Raw genomic sequence first — 12,716 nt, forward strand, 5'->3', positions numbered from 1 at the left:
GGAAGGAGTACTCCATCTCCCTTTTTCCTGACTCTAACTGGCCTCAAGCAAAAGGAAAATGCAAGCTGTTCCCCGCTTCCTTCTCCTTTGATGTTGGAGAACAATCCATCATAAAGTTTTCTCATTTGGCCTACCATAATGAAATGCAGTGCCGGAAAAATCTTTCAAGGCTATAGACTAATGGAGAAGGGAAATAATTCAGTCTGCCTCGAAGACGATCTTCTCTATCTTTAACCTGCTCACATTCACTTACTGTAGTTTCACATTTATAAATATGAGAAAACCATTCATTACTTCCTTATGATGTTCATCGTGCTTTTACATTCCTTTGAACTCTGTGAAGAAGGCAGGCAAAAATTAATGTCCTCATTTTTCAGAAGAGGAAATTGAGGCTATGTTCTTGGGGCTCCAGCTCACAAGGTCAATGGGGGCAATGAGACCAGACACTGTATTTGCTGTGACTCAGCTATGTCACACAGCTCTCACAATACAAGTAAAATCATTCAACGTCAGAGGTGAATCTTTCCAGCTCCTCCTGTATATTCAGTAGACAGAAATAGTAGATAAATGTTTGAGAATTTTGTGAGTAAATAGATTTCCCAGCATGTACTTCTCGATCTAAAATGTTCACAATTTAATTTTTGAGTGGAAACAAATAAGATAAAAGCTCTATGTAGGCTATAATTCCAAGTTTATTTAAAAACACTTATTTTTACTTTCTAACATATTTTTATAGTCTCTAAATCTTCTACATGGAAATTCTTTGTTTTTAATCTTAACATTGTTTATTATTTAAAGTTTTAAAATACAACTACAGACTTCATCAATCTAAAAAAAAAGTGGTAGGAAGAAAAACATTCTTTTAAATGCATACTCATAAGAAACAAAAAGAAATCCCCTGGGGGTCAGAAATGAAGATGAAACAAACAAAAGAAACAGAACCAGAACTTCACTAGTGGGGTTTGCCGGTCTGGGAAAAGTAGAGGCTTAGGTTTTGATACAATGAGAACAAAGAAACAATATCTTGGGCTGGGTCAGGTGATGGGTTAGATATAAGGGCCCATTATAAAATCTGACCCCCAAAGAGCTACACTTTCAATTAAAGATTGGGAAACCTTATGCATTTTATTTTTATTTATTTTTTTTTTAAATTTTTTTTTTCAACGTTTATTTATTTTTGGGACAGAGAGAGACAGAGCATGAACGGGGGAAGGGCAGAGAGAGAGGGAGACACAGAATCGGAAACAGGCTCCAGGCTCTGAGCCATCAGCCCAGAGCCCGACGCGGGACTCGAACTCACAGACCGCGAGATCGTGACCTGGCTGAAGTCGGCCGCTTAACCGACTGCGCCACCCAGGCGCCCCTACCTTATGCATTTTAGATATCTTTATCTTATAATCAATTTAGTATATCTTGGGTATCTATTTCTGGTATTTACTGTTTCTGCTGGCTCTTGCTTCTTCCTGTGAATTATGGACTAAGGTCATCTTTAACAAGGTTTTGTCTGAGAATCCTTTGAGGATTTCCCCAGGGATACCAAACAGCCCAAGAGAAAACAAGCAAACAAAAAAACCCAGATACTGAATCGTTAAGAGTCCTTCAACAAAACCATCAAGACTGATCACCTTAGAGTAAAGTGCACTAGTCAGAAAGCCATACCTGTGCAATCACAATTTCCAACTGGCTCTGGGGTGCCACTTTAAAAAAAAAAAATGTTTAATGTTTATTTATTTTTAAGACAGAGAGAGACAGAGCATGAGCAGGGGAGGGGCAGAGAGAGAGGGAGACACAGAATCTGAAGCAGGCTCCAGGCTCTGAACTGTCAGCACAGAGCCCAACGCAGGGCTTGAACTCGTCAGCTGCAAGATCATGACCTGAGCGGAAGTCAGCCGCTCAACTGACTGAGCCACCCAGGGGCCCCTCTGGGGTGCCACATTTTAAATATGAATAAACAGCCAAGGAAAACATTTGAGGAAAGTCTCTACCATGCAAAATGAACAGATAAAAAGAACTAGGAAAAATTAAAGCAATACAAAGAGAAGGAAGCAATTTTTCAGGACAGAAGACAATATAGTGCAGAAGAATAGGCTTTAAAATAAAAACATGAGAACAAACAGAAAGAACCCTTAAAAATTAAAAATATGCAGGGTGCCTGGGTGGCTCAGTCAGTTAAACATCTGACTTGATTTCAGCTCAGGGAATGATCTCATGGTTTGTGAGATCAAGCCCCACACTGGTCATGGAGCCTGCTTAAAATTAAGAAAAATTAAATTTAAATTAAAAATATGGTAGCAAAAATTAAAAATTCAACTGAAGCATTTGAGGGTAGATTTGAAGTAATCTGCCAAAAAGTAGCATAAAAAGAAACAGATGAAACATATGAGAGGAATAATAAGAAAATTAAAAGGCCAATCCAAAAGGTCCAAAAGCCAAAATAAAAGAATTCCAGAAAAGGTGAATTGAGAAAATGAAAGGAAAAAAATTGCCAGATATAACTGAAGAAAAATTCCCCCAAACCAAAAGACATGAGTCTCCAGGTTTAAAACAATCCACCAAGTACCCAGAACAATGGATTTTTTTTTAAGCCTGTATCAAGGTACATTATTGTGCACTTTCAGGGACTCATAGGTAAAGATTAGTTTCTGAAAGCTTTCAGAGGGGCAAGGGCACAAGGTCACATACAAAAGAGCAAGGAAGAAGATCACACTGGACTATTTAATCAGCAACACAGGAATGGAGCAGTACCTTCAACATTATTTGGTGTAATCATTGCAAACATAGCATTTAATACTTAGCCAAACTATCCATCAAGAATGAAAGTAAACTAATCACATTTCAAACATACAAAACCTCAGGTAATTTTACTTCCACTGAACTTTTTCTTAGAAAACATATATATTTTTGACAGAACCATTATACCAAAATGAGAAGAAAGAGGAAGATGGCAGCCCAGGGAAAGAAGTGATCCAACACAGGATGGGGAAATTCCCCATTGACCAATAGAGGGAGTTCTCCAGATTACAGTCATGTAGCAAGCATAAAAGCAAACGGTACAGGTGGGACCCAGAGGATGACAGTCCCCAAGAAGGAAAAAGTGAACTCAGTGGAATGCTACTTTTTTCTTACTTGAGATATAGTTCACATACCATAAAATTCAACCTTTTAAAGTGTGAAGTTCACTGACATTTAGAATATTGACAAGGTTTTGCATCTATCTGTCACCACTATCTAATTTGAGAATATTTTTATTTCCCTCCAGATAAGCACCATGCACATTAGCTTAGCTTTCTCTTCCTGTTTCCTCTTCTTCCCAGCCCTTACAGCCACTAATCTTTCTGCCTCTATGAATTTGCATATGCTGCATATATATACATATAAATTTTACACACACACACCTTGAAGTATCTTCAGAGTTTATCCATGCTATCAGTACTTCATTCATTTTTTTCAGCAGTGAGAGAACATATACATTTTATAAATTTGTTTAAGTTTATTTTTTTTATTTTGAGAGAGAGAGTGTGTGTGTGTGAGTGGAGGAGAAGCAGAGAGAGAGGGGGAGAGAGAGAATCCTGAGCAGTCTCCAGAGACCAACGCTAGGCTTGATCCCACAAACTGTGAGATCGTGACTCCAGCCGAAACCAAGAGTCAAGCATTCAACCAGCTGAGCCACCCAGATGCCCCAAAGTGTTTTTTAAACTAATCTCTACACCCAGTGTGGGGCTCAAACTTACAACCCTGAGATCAAGAGTTGCACACTCCAGCAACTGAGCCAGCCAGGCACCCCAGTAGTTCATTCCTTTTTATAGCTGAGCAATATGCCATTGAATAGCTATCCCACATTCTGTCTATTTTTGTGCCATTCAGGTTATTTCTACTTTGGAGTTGTTATAAATGCTGCTACTATCAACAATGATGTACGAGTTTTTATATGAACTTACGTTTTCAGTTCTTTTGAATATGATGGAATATGTCTTATATTTGAGCATGCTAAAAAGAAAAGTTTGGGAATGAATAAATGGTAGGTTCATAGAAAACTACTAAGCAAAAGGAAAAAAAATAAAAGAAAGATAAAGGGGAAGTTATTAACTAATTCCAAATGAAAACAAAAGGTTGTATAAAAAGGAAGTTTAGTCATAGTATACTACATGGCTTAGTAAACACTGTGTCACTGCAAACACAATATTTGTATGAATAGAGTAAAAATTATGATAGAACTACTTTGGGAGGAAGAAAAGTGTGTGTGTGTGTGTGTGTGTGTGTGTGTGTGTGAAGGATAGATATCCAGAAATTAAGTCCAGAAAATATTTAACACATCCTTTAATAATCAATAGAGTAAGAAAACAAAAACAAAAATAGCAATGAGGTAAGAGATTTGAAGACACTTAAGCTTGCTGTGATGGTAATTTGTAGAACCTTGCACCAAACAGTTAGAGAATGTCCATCCTATTCAGGCGCACAGCAATTGACCATGAGGCTCTAAGGCTGATTTTAATAAACATCAAACAATAGATACCATATGGATAACTTTCTGACCAAAATGTAGGTTGGAAATCAGTGACTAACAATGTAACTGAAAAAAAAATTGTCAGTTAAAAATTATAGTTTCAGCACACCCACTGTATTCATTTTCTGTGCTGTGTAACAAATTGACACAAACGTAGAGACTTGAAGTAGCACACACTTGTTATATCAGTTTCTGTGGGTGAGGATTCTGGACTTGGCTGAACTGGGTCCTCTGCTCAGAATCTTCTGAAGCTGAAAGATGTCAGTGGGGCCGCAACCCTTTCTGGAGCTCTGGTCCTCTTTCTAGCACCTGTGAGTGTTGTTCCTCGTGGAACAGTTCAGTTCCCTGTGGTTGTAGGACTGAGTCCACAGCTCCTAGAAGCCACCGCCCATTCTCTCCACAGCCAAGGCAGGTCACCTTACAACAGCTTACCTGTTAAAGGCCAATAGAAGGGTGTCTCCCACGGGTAAGACAGTCTCTCTCTCTCTCTCTCTCTCTCTCTCCCCCACAGTCTCTAAGTCTATCTCACTGGCTGTGATATCTTATAAGCATGGGATTACCAGCGCTTCACTTTTGCCATATTCTCTTGGCTAGAAGAAAGTCCCAGCTCCTGCCCACATTCAAGGACAAGGGGTTGTACAGGGCAGAGTACTAGGGGTGGAGATGATGGAGGCCATCCCAGAATTCCACTTACCACACTCACTGATAGAATAAGAAATCATAGTGGTAATGAATAGACTTCACCCATAGCTAACTTATGAAATCTTTTATTGAAGAAAGATTTAATTTTAATAAGTCACATTCATCTACCTTTGTGGTTTGAGCATTTTGTGTCATCTTTAAGAAATTCTTTCCAACCCTGAAGTCATAAATATTTTATCCTGAAAGTATTAGGGCTTTGCTTTATACATTTAAATCATTAATTCAATTTAGAATTTACTTATACGTGGTCTGATATTTTTAGATTTTTTTCCAGACAACCATTTTTTTCAGCACCACTTATTGAATAATTAGAACTTTACCTGCTAATTTCTAATTCAGTCTTTGTTTTATGTGAAATAACATATAAGCATGGGTCTACTTCTGGGTCTTCCAGTCTGTTCCCTTGGTCTGTCCTTGTACCAATACCCACTGCCTTAATTAATATGGTTTTATGTTAGGGTTATCTGTAGAGGAAGCGCTCCCACCATGTTGTTCTTCCTTATAGTGGTTTTGACCATTCTCAGACTTTTGTTATTCCTTGTGAAGTTTAGATTCAGCTTGTTTTGTTTTATTAAAAATATATATATCAGAATTGGAACTGAAATTATAGCGTCTCTAGAAATTCATCTCCTTTAAATTGGGTTTTCCCATTCATGTATTTGGTATAACCAACCCTCTCTTTACTTAGGCCATTTATGTATTTCAGTAAAGTCATAATTTTTTCCACCAAGGTATTACACATTTTTGGGTTAAATTTATCCCCAGGTATTTTATAGGTTTAGTTACCATCTATATACCTTTTAGTATATAAAATGTACTTCAGGGGCGCCTGGGTGGCTTGGTCGGTTAAGCATCCGACTTCGGCTCAGGTCATGATCTCACGGTCCATGAGTTCGAGCCCCACGTCGGGCTCTGTGCTGACAGCTCAGAGCCTGGAGCCTGTTTCAGATTCTGTGTCTCCCTCTCTCTCTGACCCTCCCCTGTTCATGCTCTGTCTCTCTCTGTCTCAAAAATAAATAAACGTTAAAAAAAAAATTTTAAATGTACTTCAAAAATAGTTTTTTTCTTATAAGTAGCAATGCAGTTGTTTATTGTTCTTGAATTCAACAATCTTGCTGAGCTTGTTCTTAATACTAATATTCTGAGTGTGGATTCTTTTGCATTTTCGTCTCTATACAGTCATGTCATTTGCAAATAACTACAAGTATGCTTATTATTTCTCAATCTTTATACATATTTCTATTTCTTGTATTACTACAAAAACCACAATATCTAATAATATGAATGCTGTCTTGTTCTATGAGATATAACATAACATATGGGTAGGATTTTGATAAATATCCTTTGCCCTAGGTTGCTAGGAGCTTTAAAAAAAATCATAAATGGAAACAGAAGAAAAATAAGTTATTTGGACTTGATGAAAATTTAAAAAAAAAATTTGTGCATCAAAGAACACCATCAAGGGGCTCCTGGGTGGCTCAGTCAGTTGAGCATCCAACTCTTGATTTCGTCTTAGGTCATAACCCCAGAGTCATGGGATCGAGCCCCAATCAGGCTCCACACTGAGCATGGAGCCTGCTTAAGATTCTCTCTGTCTCCCTCTGCCCCTCTCCCCTCCTTCTTACTCTCTCCTTCTTACTCTCTCCTTCTTTCTCTAAAACAAAAATAATCATAAAAATAATACAAAGAACAGTATCAAGAAAATGAAAAACAAAATACATTTAAGTCACATATTGGAAAGGGATTTGTATTCAGAATATACAAAGAACTCTCACAACTCAATAATAAAAAGGAAAAGAACCCAATTTTAAATGGACAAAGGATTTGAATAGACATTTCTGCAAAGATATACATACAGCCAGTAAGCACATGAAAAGATAGTCAATATTAGCCATCAGGGAAATGCAAATAAAAACCACAGTGAGATCACTTCACACTCACTAAGACGGCTAGAATGAAAAGGACAGACTAAAACAAGTGCCCTCAAAGATATGAAGGAATTCACTTCGTACAGTGCTGGTGGGAATGTAAATTAGTGCAGCTGCTTTGGAAAACAGTCTGGCTGTTCCTCAAAAGGTTAAACGTAGAGTTGCCGTAGGATCCGTCAATTCCCTTTCTGACAGTTCCGCCTCTAAAAACCACGTCCACGCAAAAGCATGTGCGTACATGTTCATAGCAGCATTATTTGTAATGGGAACAACCCAAATGCCCATCAACTGATGAACTGGTAAACACAGTGTGGTCTGTCCATACAATAAAGTAATATTCAGCAATAAAAACAATGCAGTGCCAATACAGGTTAAAACATGGATGAACCTTGAAGTCACTATGCCAAGTGAAAGAAGATAGTCACAAAAGCCCACATACGGTATGATTCCATCAGTGTGGGCAAAACAGGCAATTCTAGAGATGGAGTGTAGATCAGCGGTTGCTCAGGATGTGGTAAAGGGTCAGGAATGAGGAATCATTGCTAATGGGCAAAGGGTGTAGTGGATAGGTGATGAAAATGTTCTAGAATTAGATAATGGTGATGGATGCCCAACTCTGAATATTCTGAAAACCCTCAACGGTGCACTTTAAAAGGGTGAATTATATATATACATATATCAATAAAGCTGTAAAAAATTAAATTTCAGGGGCGCCTGGGTGGTTCAGTTGGTTAAGCGACCGACTTCAGCTCAGGTCATGATCTCACGGCTTATGAATTCGAGCCCCACATTGGGCTCTGTGCTGACAGCTCAGAGCCTGGAGCCTGCTTCAGATTTTGTGTCTCCCTCTCTCTCTGCCCCTCCCACTCATGCTCTATTTCTCCTTCAAAAATAAATAAACATTAAAATTTTTTTAAAAAATTAAATTTCAGGTAAACAACTATTCTCACATGACTATGTGTCATGCAGTATTTTAGCTGGCAACCCTAGTTAGGAGAATTACTAATTAGGAGAATTATATTGTATCATATCATATCATATTATATTTATATTAGAATTATATTCACCTGGAGAAAGAGTGATATCCAGAATACAAAGTACATCCTCACTGCCAGGTGACTCTTTCAATGAAAGCCAAGTCTTAGAAGAATTCTGTTACCATGGAAACACTTATTAGCAGGCAGTTACAAATACAGTCACGCTAACCTTCTCATTATTTCCAACATCCCTTACGCTGAAGGAGGACCCTCCACATTCTGATTGTGATGTCAGAAAACCTTCACCTCAGTCACTGCTGGATCCAGGCAGATGTATTGCCTTACTTCTGGAGCACAACTCCTATTGTCTTTGAGTGGTACCCCTAAGGTTGTGCAGAGTAGCAACAGGATTCCGGACAGTGGCTCCCAACCGGGGTCTTGCAGAATTGCACCCTTGACTAGATGCACCCCCCAGGGTGCAGGCTGATGTCTCACTTACCCAAACACACCTCTCACACAGCCAGTGCCAAAGTATGTTTTTACTGTTCATTTATTATTTATTTTGAGAAAGTGGGTGGGAGAGGCAGGAAGAGAGGGAGAGAGAGAATCCCAAGCAGGATCTTCACAGTCAGCACAGAGCCTGACGTGGGGATCGATCTTACGGAAGGTGAGATCATGACCTGAGCTGAAATCCAGAGTCAGACACTTAACCAACTGAGCCACCCAGGCACCCGGTGTGCCAAAGTATTTTAAAGTAATTATAGATAGTGTAAAAACTTCAATGATAGACCCAGCCATGTGACTGCTCTTTTTAATTTTTAATAAAATTCTTGGTATTTCAGGCTTATGTTCTATCATCATTTTAATAAGTGAAAAACATTCTTTGAATGCAGAAAAAATATCGTCGACCCGGAAGACCCCCGATGTGCCCGGTTGACGCTCACTGGCCAGATGACTGCAGTGTCTCCAGAAGAAGTAGAATTTGCCAAGCAAGCCATGTTTTCAAGGTTTGTATATGCTTTGAAGTTGGTTTGTCCAGAAATACACCGTAATAAAAAGCGGAAGTCAGGACTGTGCCATGTGATGCCTCTGAGGCAGTGATAGTGAAGGTCTAGCTGTGATATCAGCAACATGCTGCATGCAGGTGACAGCAGAGGCCAGGCAGACCGTCTTCCTGTGGCCTCACCCTGCCTTTAGACAGCACCCCACACTGAGGGATTCCAGGCGTTCTTCCCTGAGCACTTGCAACCCTCTACAACGCCCTGCCTTGATATGGAAATAACCAGGGGCCCCTGGGTGGCTCAGTCAGTTAACATCCAACTCTTGGTTTTGGCTCAGGTCATGATTTCATGGTTCATGAGTTCGATCCCTGTGTCTGTCTCTGTGCTGACAGTGTGGAGCCTGCTTGGGATTCTCTCTCTCCCTGTCTCTCCCTGTCTCTCTCTGCCCCTCCCTGGCTTGCTGTCTCTCTCAAAAAATAAATAAACATTAAAAAATGGAAGTAAATAATTGAGGCTTTGTAGAGAAATCCAGAAAACGGACATTTTCATACATCCAGAAGTGAAAGCACCCTTCTCAGTGTGGTCCTCTCACACCTACATCTGACCCACCGAGGATTCTTGCATAGACAGGCTTTCTGCCCCACCCTCCTGCCCTGACTTGCTTAACTGAATCAGATTCTCTGGATGTAAGACTCAATCTAAATTTTAAAAGCAGGTCCCAGGAAATTAGCATTTCTACTAAAGTTTAAAAATCACCGCTGTAGGGATCAAAATGTGCCAGAGGGCAGACCAGTTAGCAGGAGGCGGGAGGCCCAGAGCTCGTGAAAGGTAAGGAGGGTGCCTGCTTGGAGGGGTGGTCTCCCATGGGTCAGGAGGGTGTCTGTGCAGGGAGGGCAGCAGGGAGTGGAAGGGTGGAGCCAGGGCTAGGAGCAGTGTGTGTCTTCCCAGAGGCACAAGCAATGAAAACAGGCAGATTCACACTTAATGTTAGTTAGTGGAAGAGTAAGACGAAAGCAAATTGTAAGCTGCAGGAGCTACCCACACCCCAAAGGAGGTGGGAAGATTTTACATACAGGGGAATCATCAAATAAGTAAACACGGTAAGGACAGAGGAAGCCTGGTTTCTCACACCACAGGAAGGGGTTTTTTACGCGTAAACGGAGAAAATGAGAGTGAACTCTGGAACTGGATTGCGATTGGATATATCAACATGAACGCGTGGTTTTCAGTACATAGATTGAGAAAAGAGCATAGGGGTGTGTGTGTGTGTGTGTGTGTGTGTGTGTGCGATTTATTTTTTAACTTCACTGTCCTCTTTTTTTAATGTTTATTTGTTTTCTAGAGAGGGGGAGGGGCAGGGAGCGAGGGGAACAGAGGATCTAAAGCTGGCCCTGTGTGGATAGCAGAGAGCCTGATGTGGGGCTTGAACTCATGAACCCCATGATCATGACCTGAGCTGGTCAGACGCTTTACTGACTGAGCCACCCAGACTCCCCGGCCCAGCTGTCCTCTTTCCTTCTAAACCCTCCTCTTTCATGTTATGATAGGCAGTGAGACTAGGTCAAAACCCTAGGGAGACCGTTGGGTTCATTAAATTCATTCCGTACTTTCTGTAGGCACAGTGTTGCTGAATTTTCCACCACCATGTTACGAGGGTGCCTTTACCTCCTGCTTCCACTAACTTTATCTTTACCTTCTTTTAAACCCCTGCTGTCAGTCTCCTCCAGGTCCCTCCCCCTGCCACTCACTGCCTGGATGCAAAACCAGTGCCCCCTGGGATTTGTTATAGTTGCAGGTGCCAAAATGTGTTCTGGCTGCAAGTACAAAACGCGTTTGCTTAAAATAACAATAACAACAACCTTTTATCATCTTGGCTGCACAAGTATTTGGAGTATTGGGGCATCACATCAGCTTATTTCCAACTTATTTCCAAATCGTTTAGGGGGGAAGAAATAGTTCATTGTACTGTACTTTTCAACTTCTCTGTGAGTTTACGGTTATTTCAAAATAATATTTTTTATAAAAGGTCATCAGCCTATTATTGCATCTGCATTGTTGCAAATGTTCTTCCCAGTCTGCACTTGGTCTTCGAATTTTTATAACATTTTTAGATATGAGTAAAATTTTTATTTTTATGAAGTTTATTTTTTTTCATGTTTATTGATGTGTTTTGAGAGAGAGAACACACACATGCCAGTGGGGGAGGGGCAGAGAGAGAGAGAGAATCCCAAGCAGGCTCCAGCGTGGAGCCAGACATGGGGCTTGATCTCACGACCATGAGATCATGACCTGAGCTGAAATCAGGAGTCGGACACTTAACCGGCTGAGCCACCCAGGTCCCCCAATTTTTATGAAGTTTAAAAGAAGTGGGCTGGGGCACGTGGGTGGGTCAGTCGGTTGAGCATCCGACTTCAGCTCAGGTCATGATCTCACGGTTCGTGGGTTCAAGCCCCACGTCAGGCCTTTGTACTGACAGTGCCTGTGTTTAGGGTTACACGTGAGAGAGAAAGCAAGTCAGTAAGCAGAAGGTGGAATGTGATGTTCCCTGTCCACTCTGTCTGACTCTCAACTTGGTTCAACACTTGTAAGCCTGCTGCAGGAATGGAAATCTCCCCCTGAGCAGATTTGTTTCGGAGGCCCGCAATTCTTTTGACGTCTCACAGAGACAGAGATGCATAACGCCTTTCTTTATGTTTCCTGATAACAGCAACCGGCATTCACTGAGCACTTGCTCTGTGCAGGTGCTTTATGTGTGCAGAGTTGTTTGCTCCCCCCGCAGCCCCACAATCAGAGCACCGTCACTGTCGGCCCCCTGACGGTGAGGAGACCGGGGTTTGAGAGGGCAAACAGCCCATGAAGCACCACAGCTCATCAGCAGCCCGCCAGGGATCCGAACAAAGGAGCCTGGTGCAAGACTGGGCTGCCCCTCTGTGGAGATGGCAGTTTCCTGCCTTCCTAAGGCTGCCCCAGTCCCCATCCTTGGCTCCCTGGCATCCGCCTCTGGCTTCAGCCCAAATGAGGCCTGGAGTCTGAAGGGCTGGATGACCTGCCCAGTGATACACCGACTCTGGAGCAGTGCCCTGGGAGGGACACCCCCTGATAAGAGCAGCTGTGTCGTGACCTCTCCTTTATTTCTGCAGACACCCAGTTCTGAGGAAGTGGCCTCGTCAGTATGAATGGTTCTTTATGAAGATGAAGATAGAACATATCTGGCTTCAGAAATGGTATGGTGGAGTATCCGACATTTCAAGGGAGGAATACTTCAAGGCAGTTCCAAGAAAGGCCTGATGCAGTAAGAGGAAAGCGCTCGGTGTTTGCGTGAAATGAAAATCTTTTAAGTGCTGCTGCCGACGGCGACTGACCGCTGACTCTTCGTGGCCAGGGTTCGCAGCAGCCCTGTCATCCTCACAGCAGAACGAGAGAGGGTGGCCAGGGAACCCTGTGCCAGACTGGATATTAAAATGGTCATTTGCAAACTCCCAATCCACACAGGTACTCACATATATAGCCTTTGTTCATATCGTATTCACACCCGTCTCACGGACTTGAGAAACATTGTTGGTTGTCAAAGTGACATGTTGAGACAGTTGCCGTTCCATTCCTT

At 41.4% G+C, this 12,716-nt stretch overlaps 1 protein-coding gene across 1 annotated transcript in view; it reads left to right on the top strand.

The window, feature by feature from the left end:
- Positions 1-12,402, top strand: part of CREG2 (cellular repressor of E1A stimulated genes 2) — a 31,717-nt gene extending 19,315 nt beyond the window's left edge. Inside the window, exons 3-4 of the mRNA XM_047854304.1 lie at positions 9,005-9,118; positions 12,253-12,402. Of these exons, the coding sequence (XP_047710260.1) occupies positions 9,005-9,118; positions 12,253-12,400 (262 nt within the window). The 3' untranslated portion in view covers positions 12,401-12,402. The remainder of the gene's footprint in view (positions 1-9,004; positions 9,119-12,252) is intronic.
- The last annotated feature ends 314 nt before the right edge of the window (positions 12,403-12,716 follow it).

This window comes from Prionailurus viverrinus, chromosome A3, assembly GCF_022837055.1.
Source record: "Prionailurus viverrinus isolate Anna chromosome A3, UM_Priviv_1.0, whole genome shotgun sequence".
NCBI lineage: Eukaryota > Metazoa > Chordata > Mammalia > Carnivora > Felidae > Prionailurus > Prionailurus viverrinus.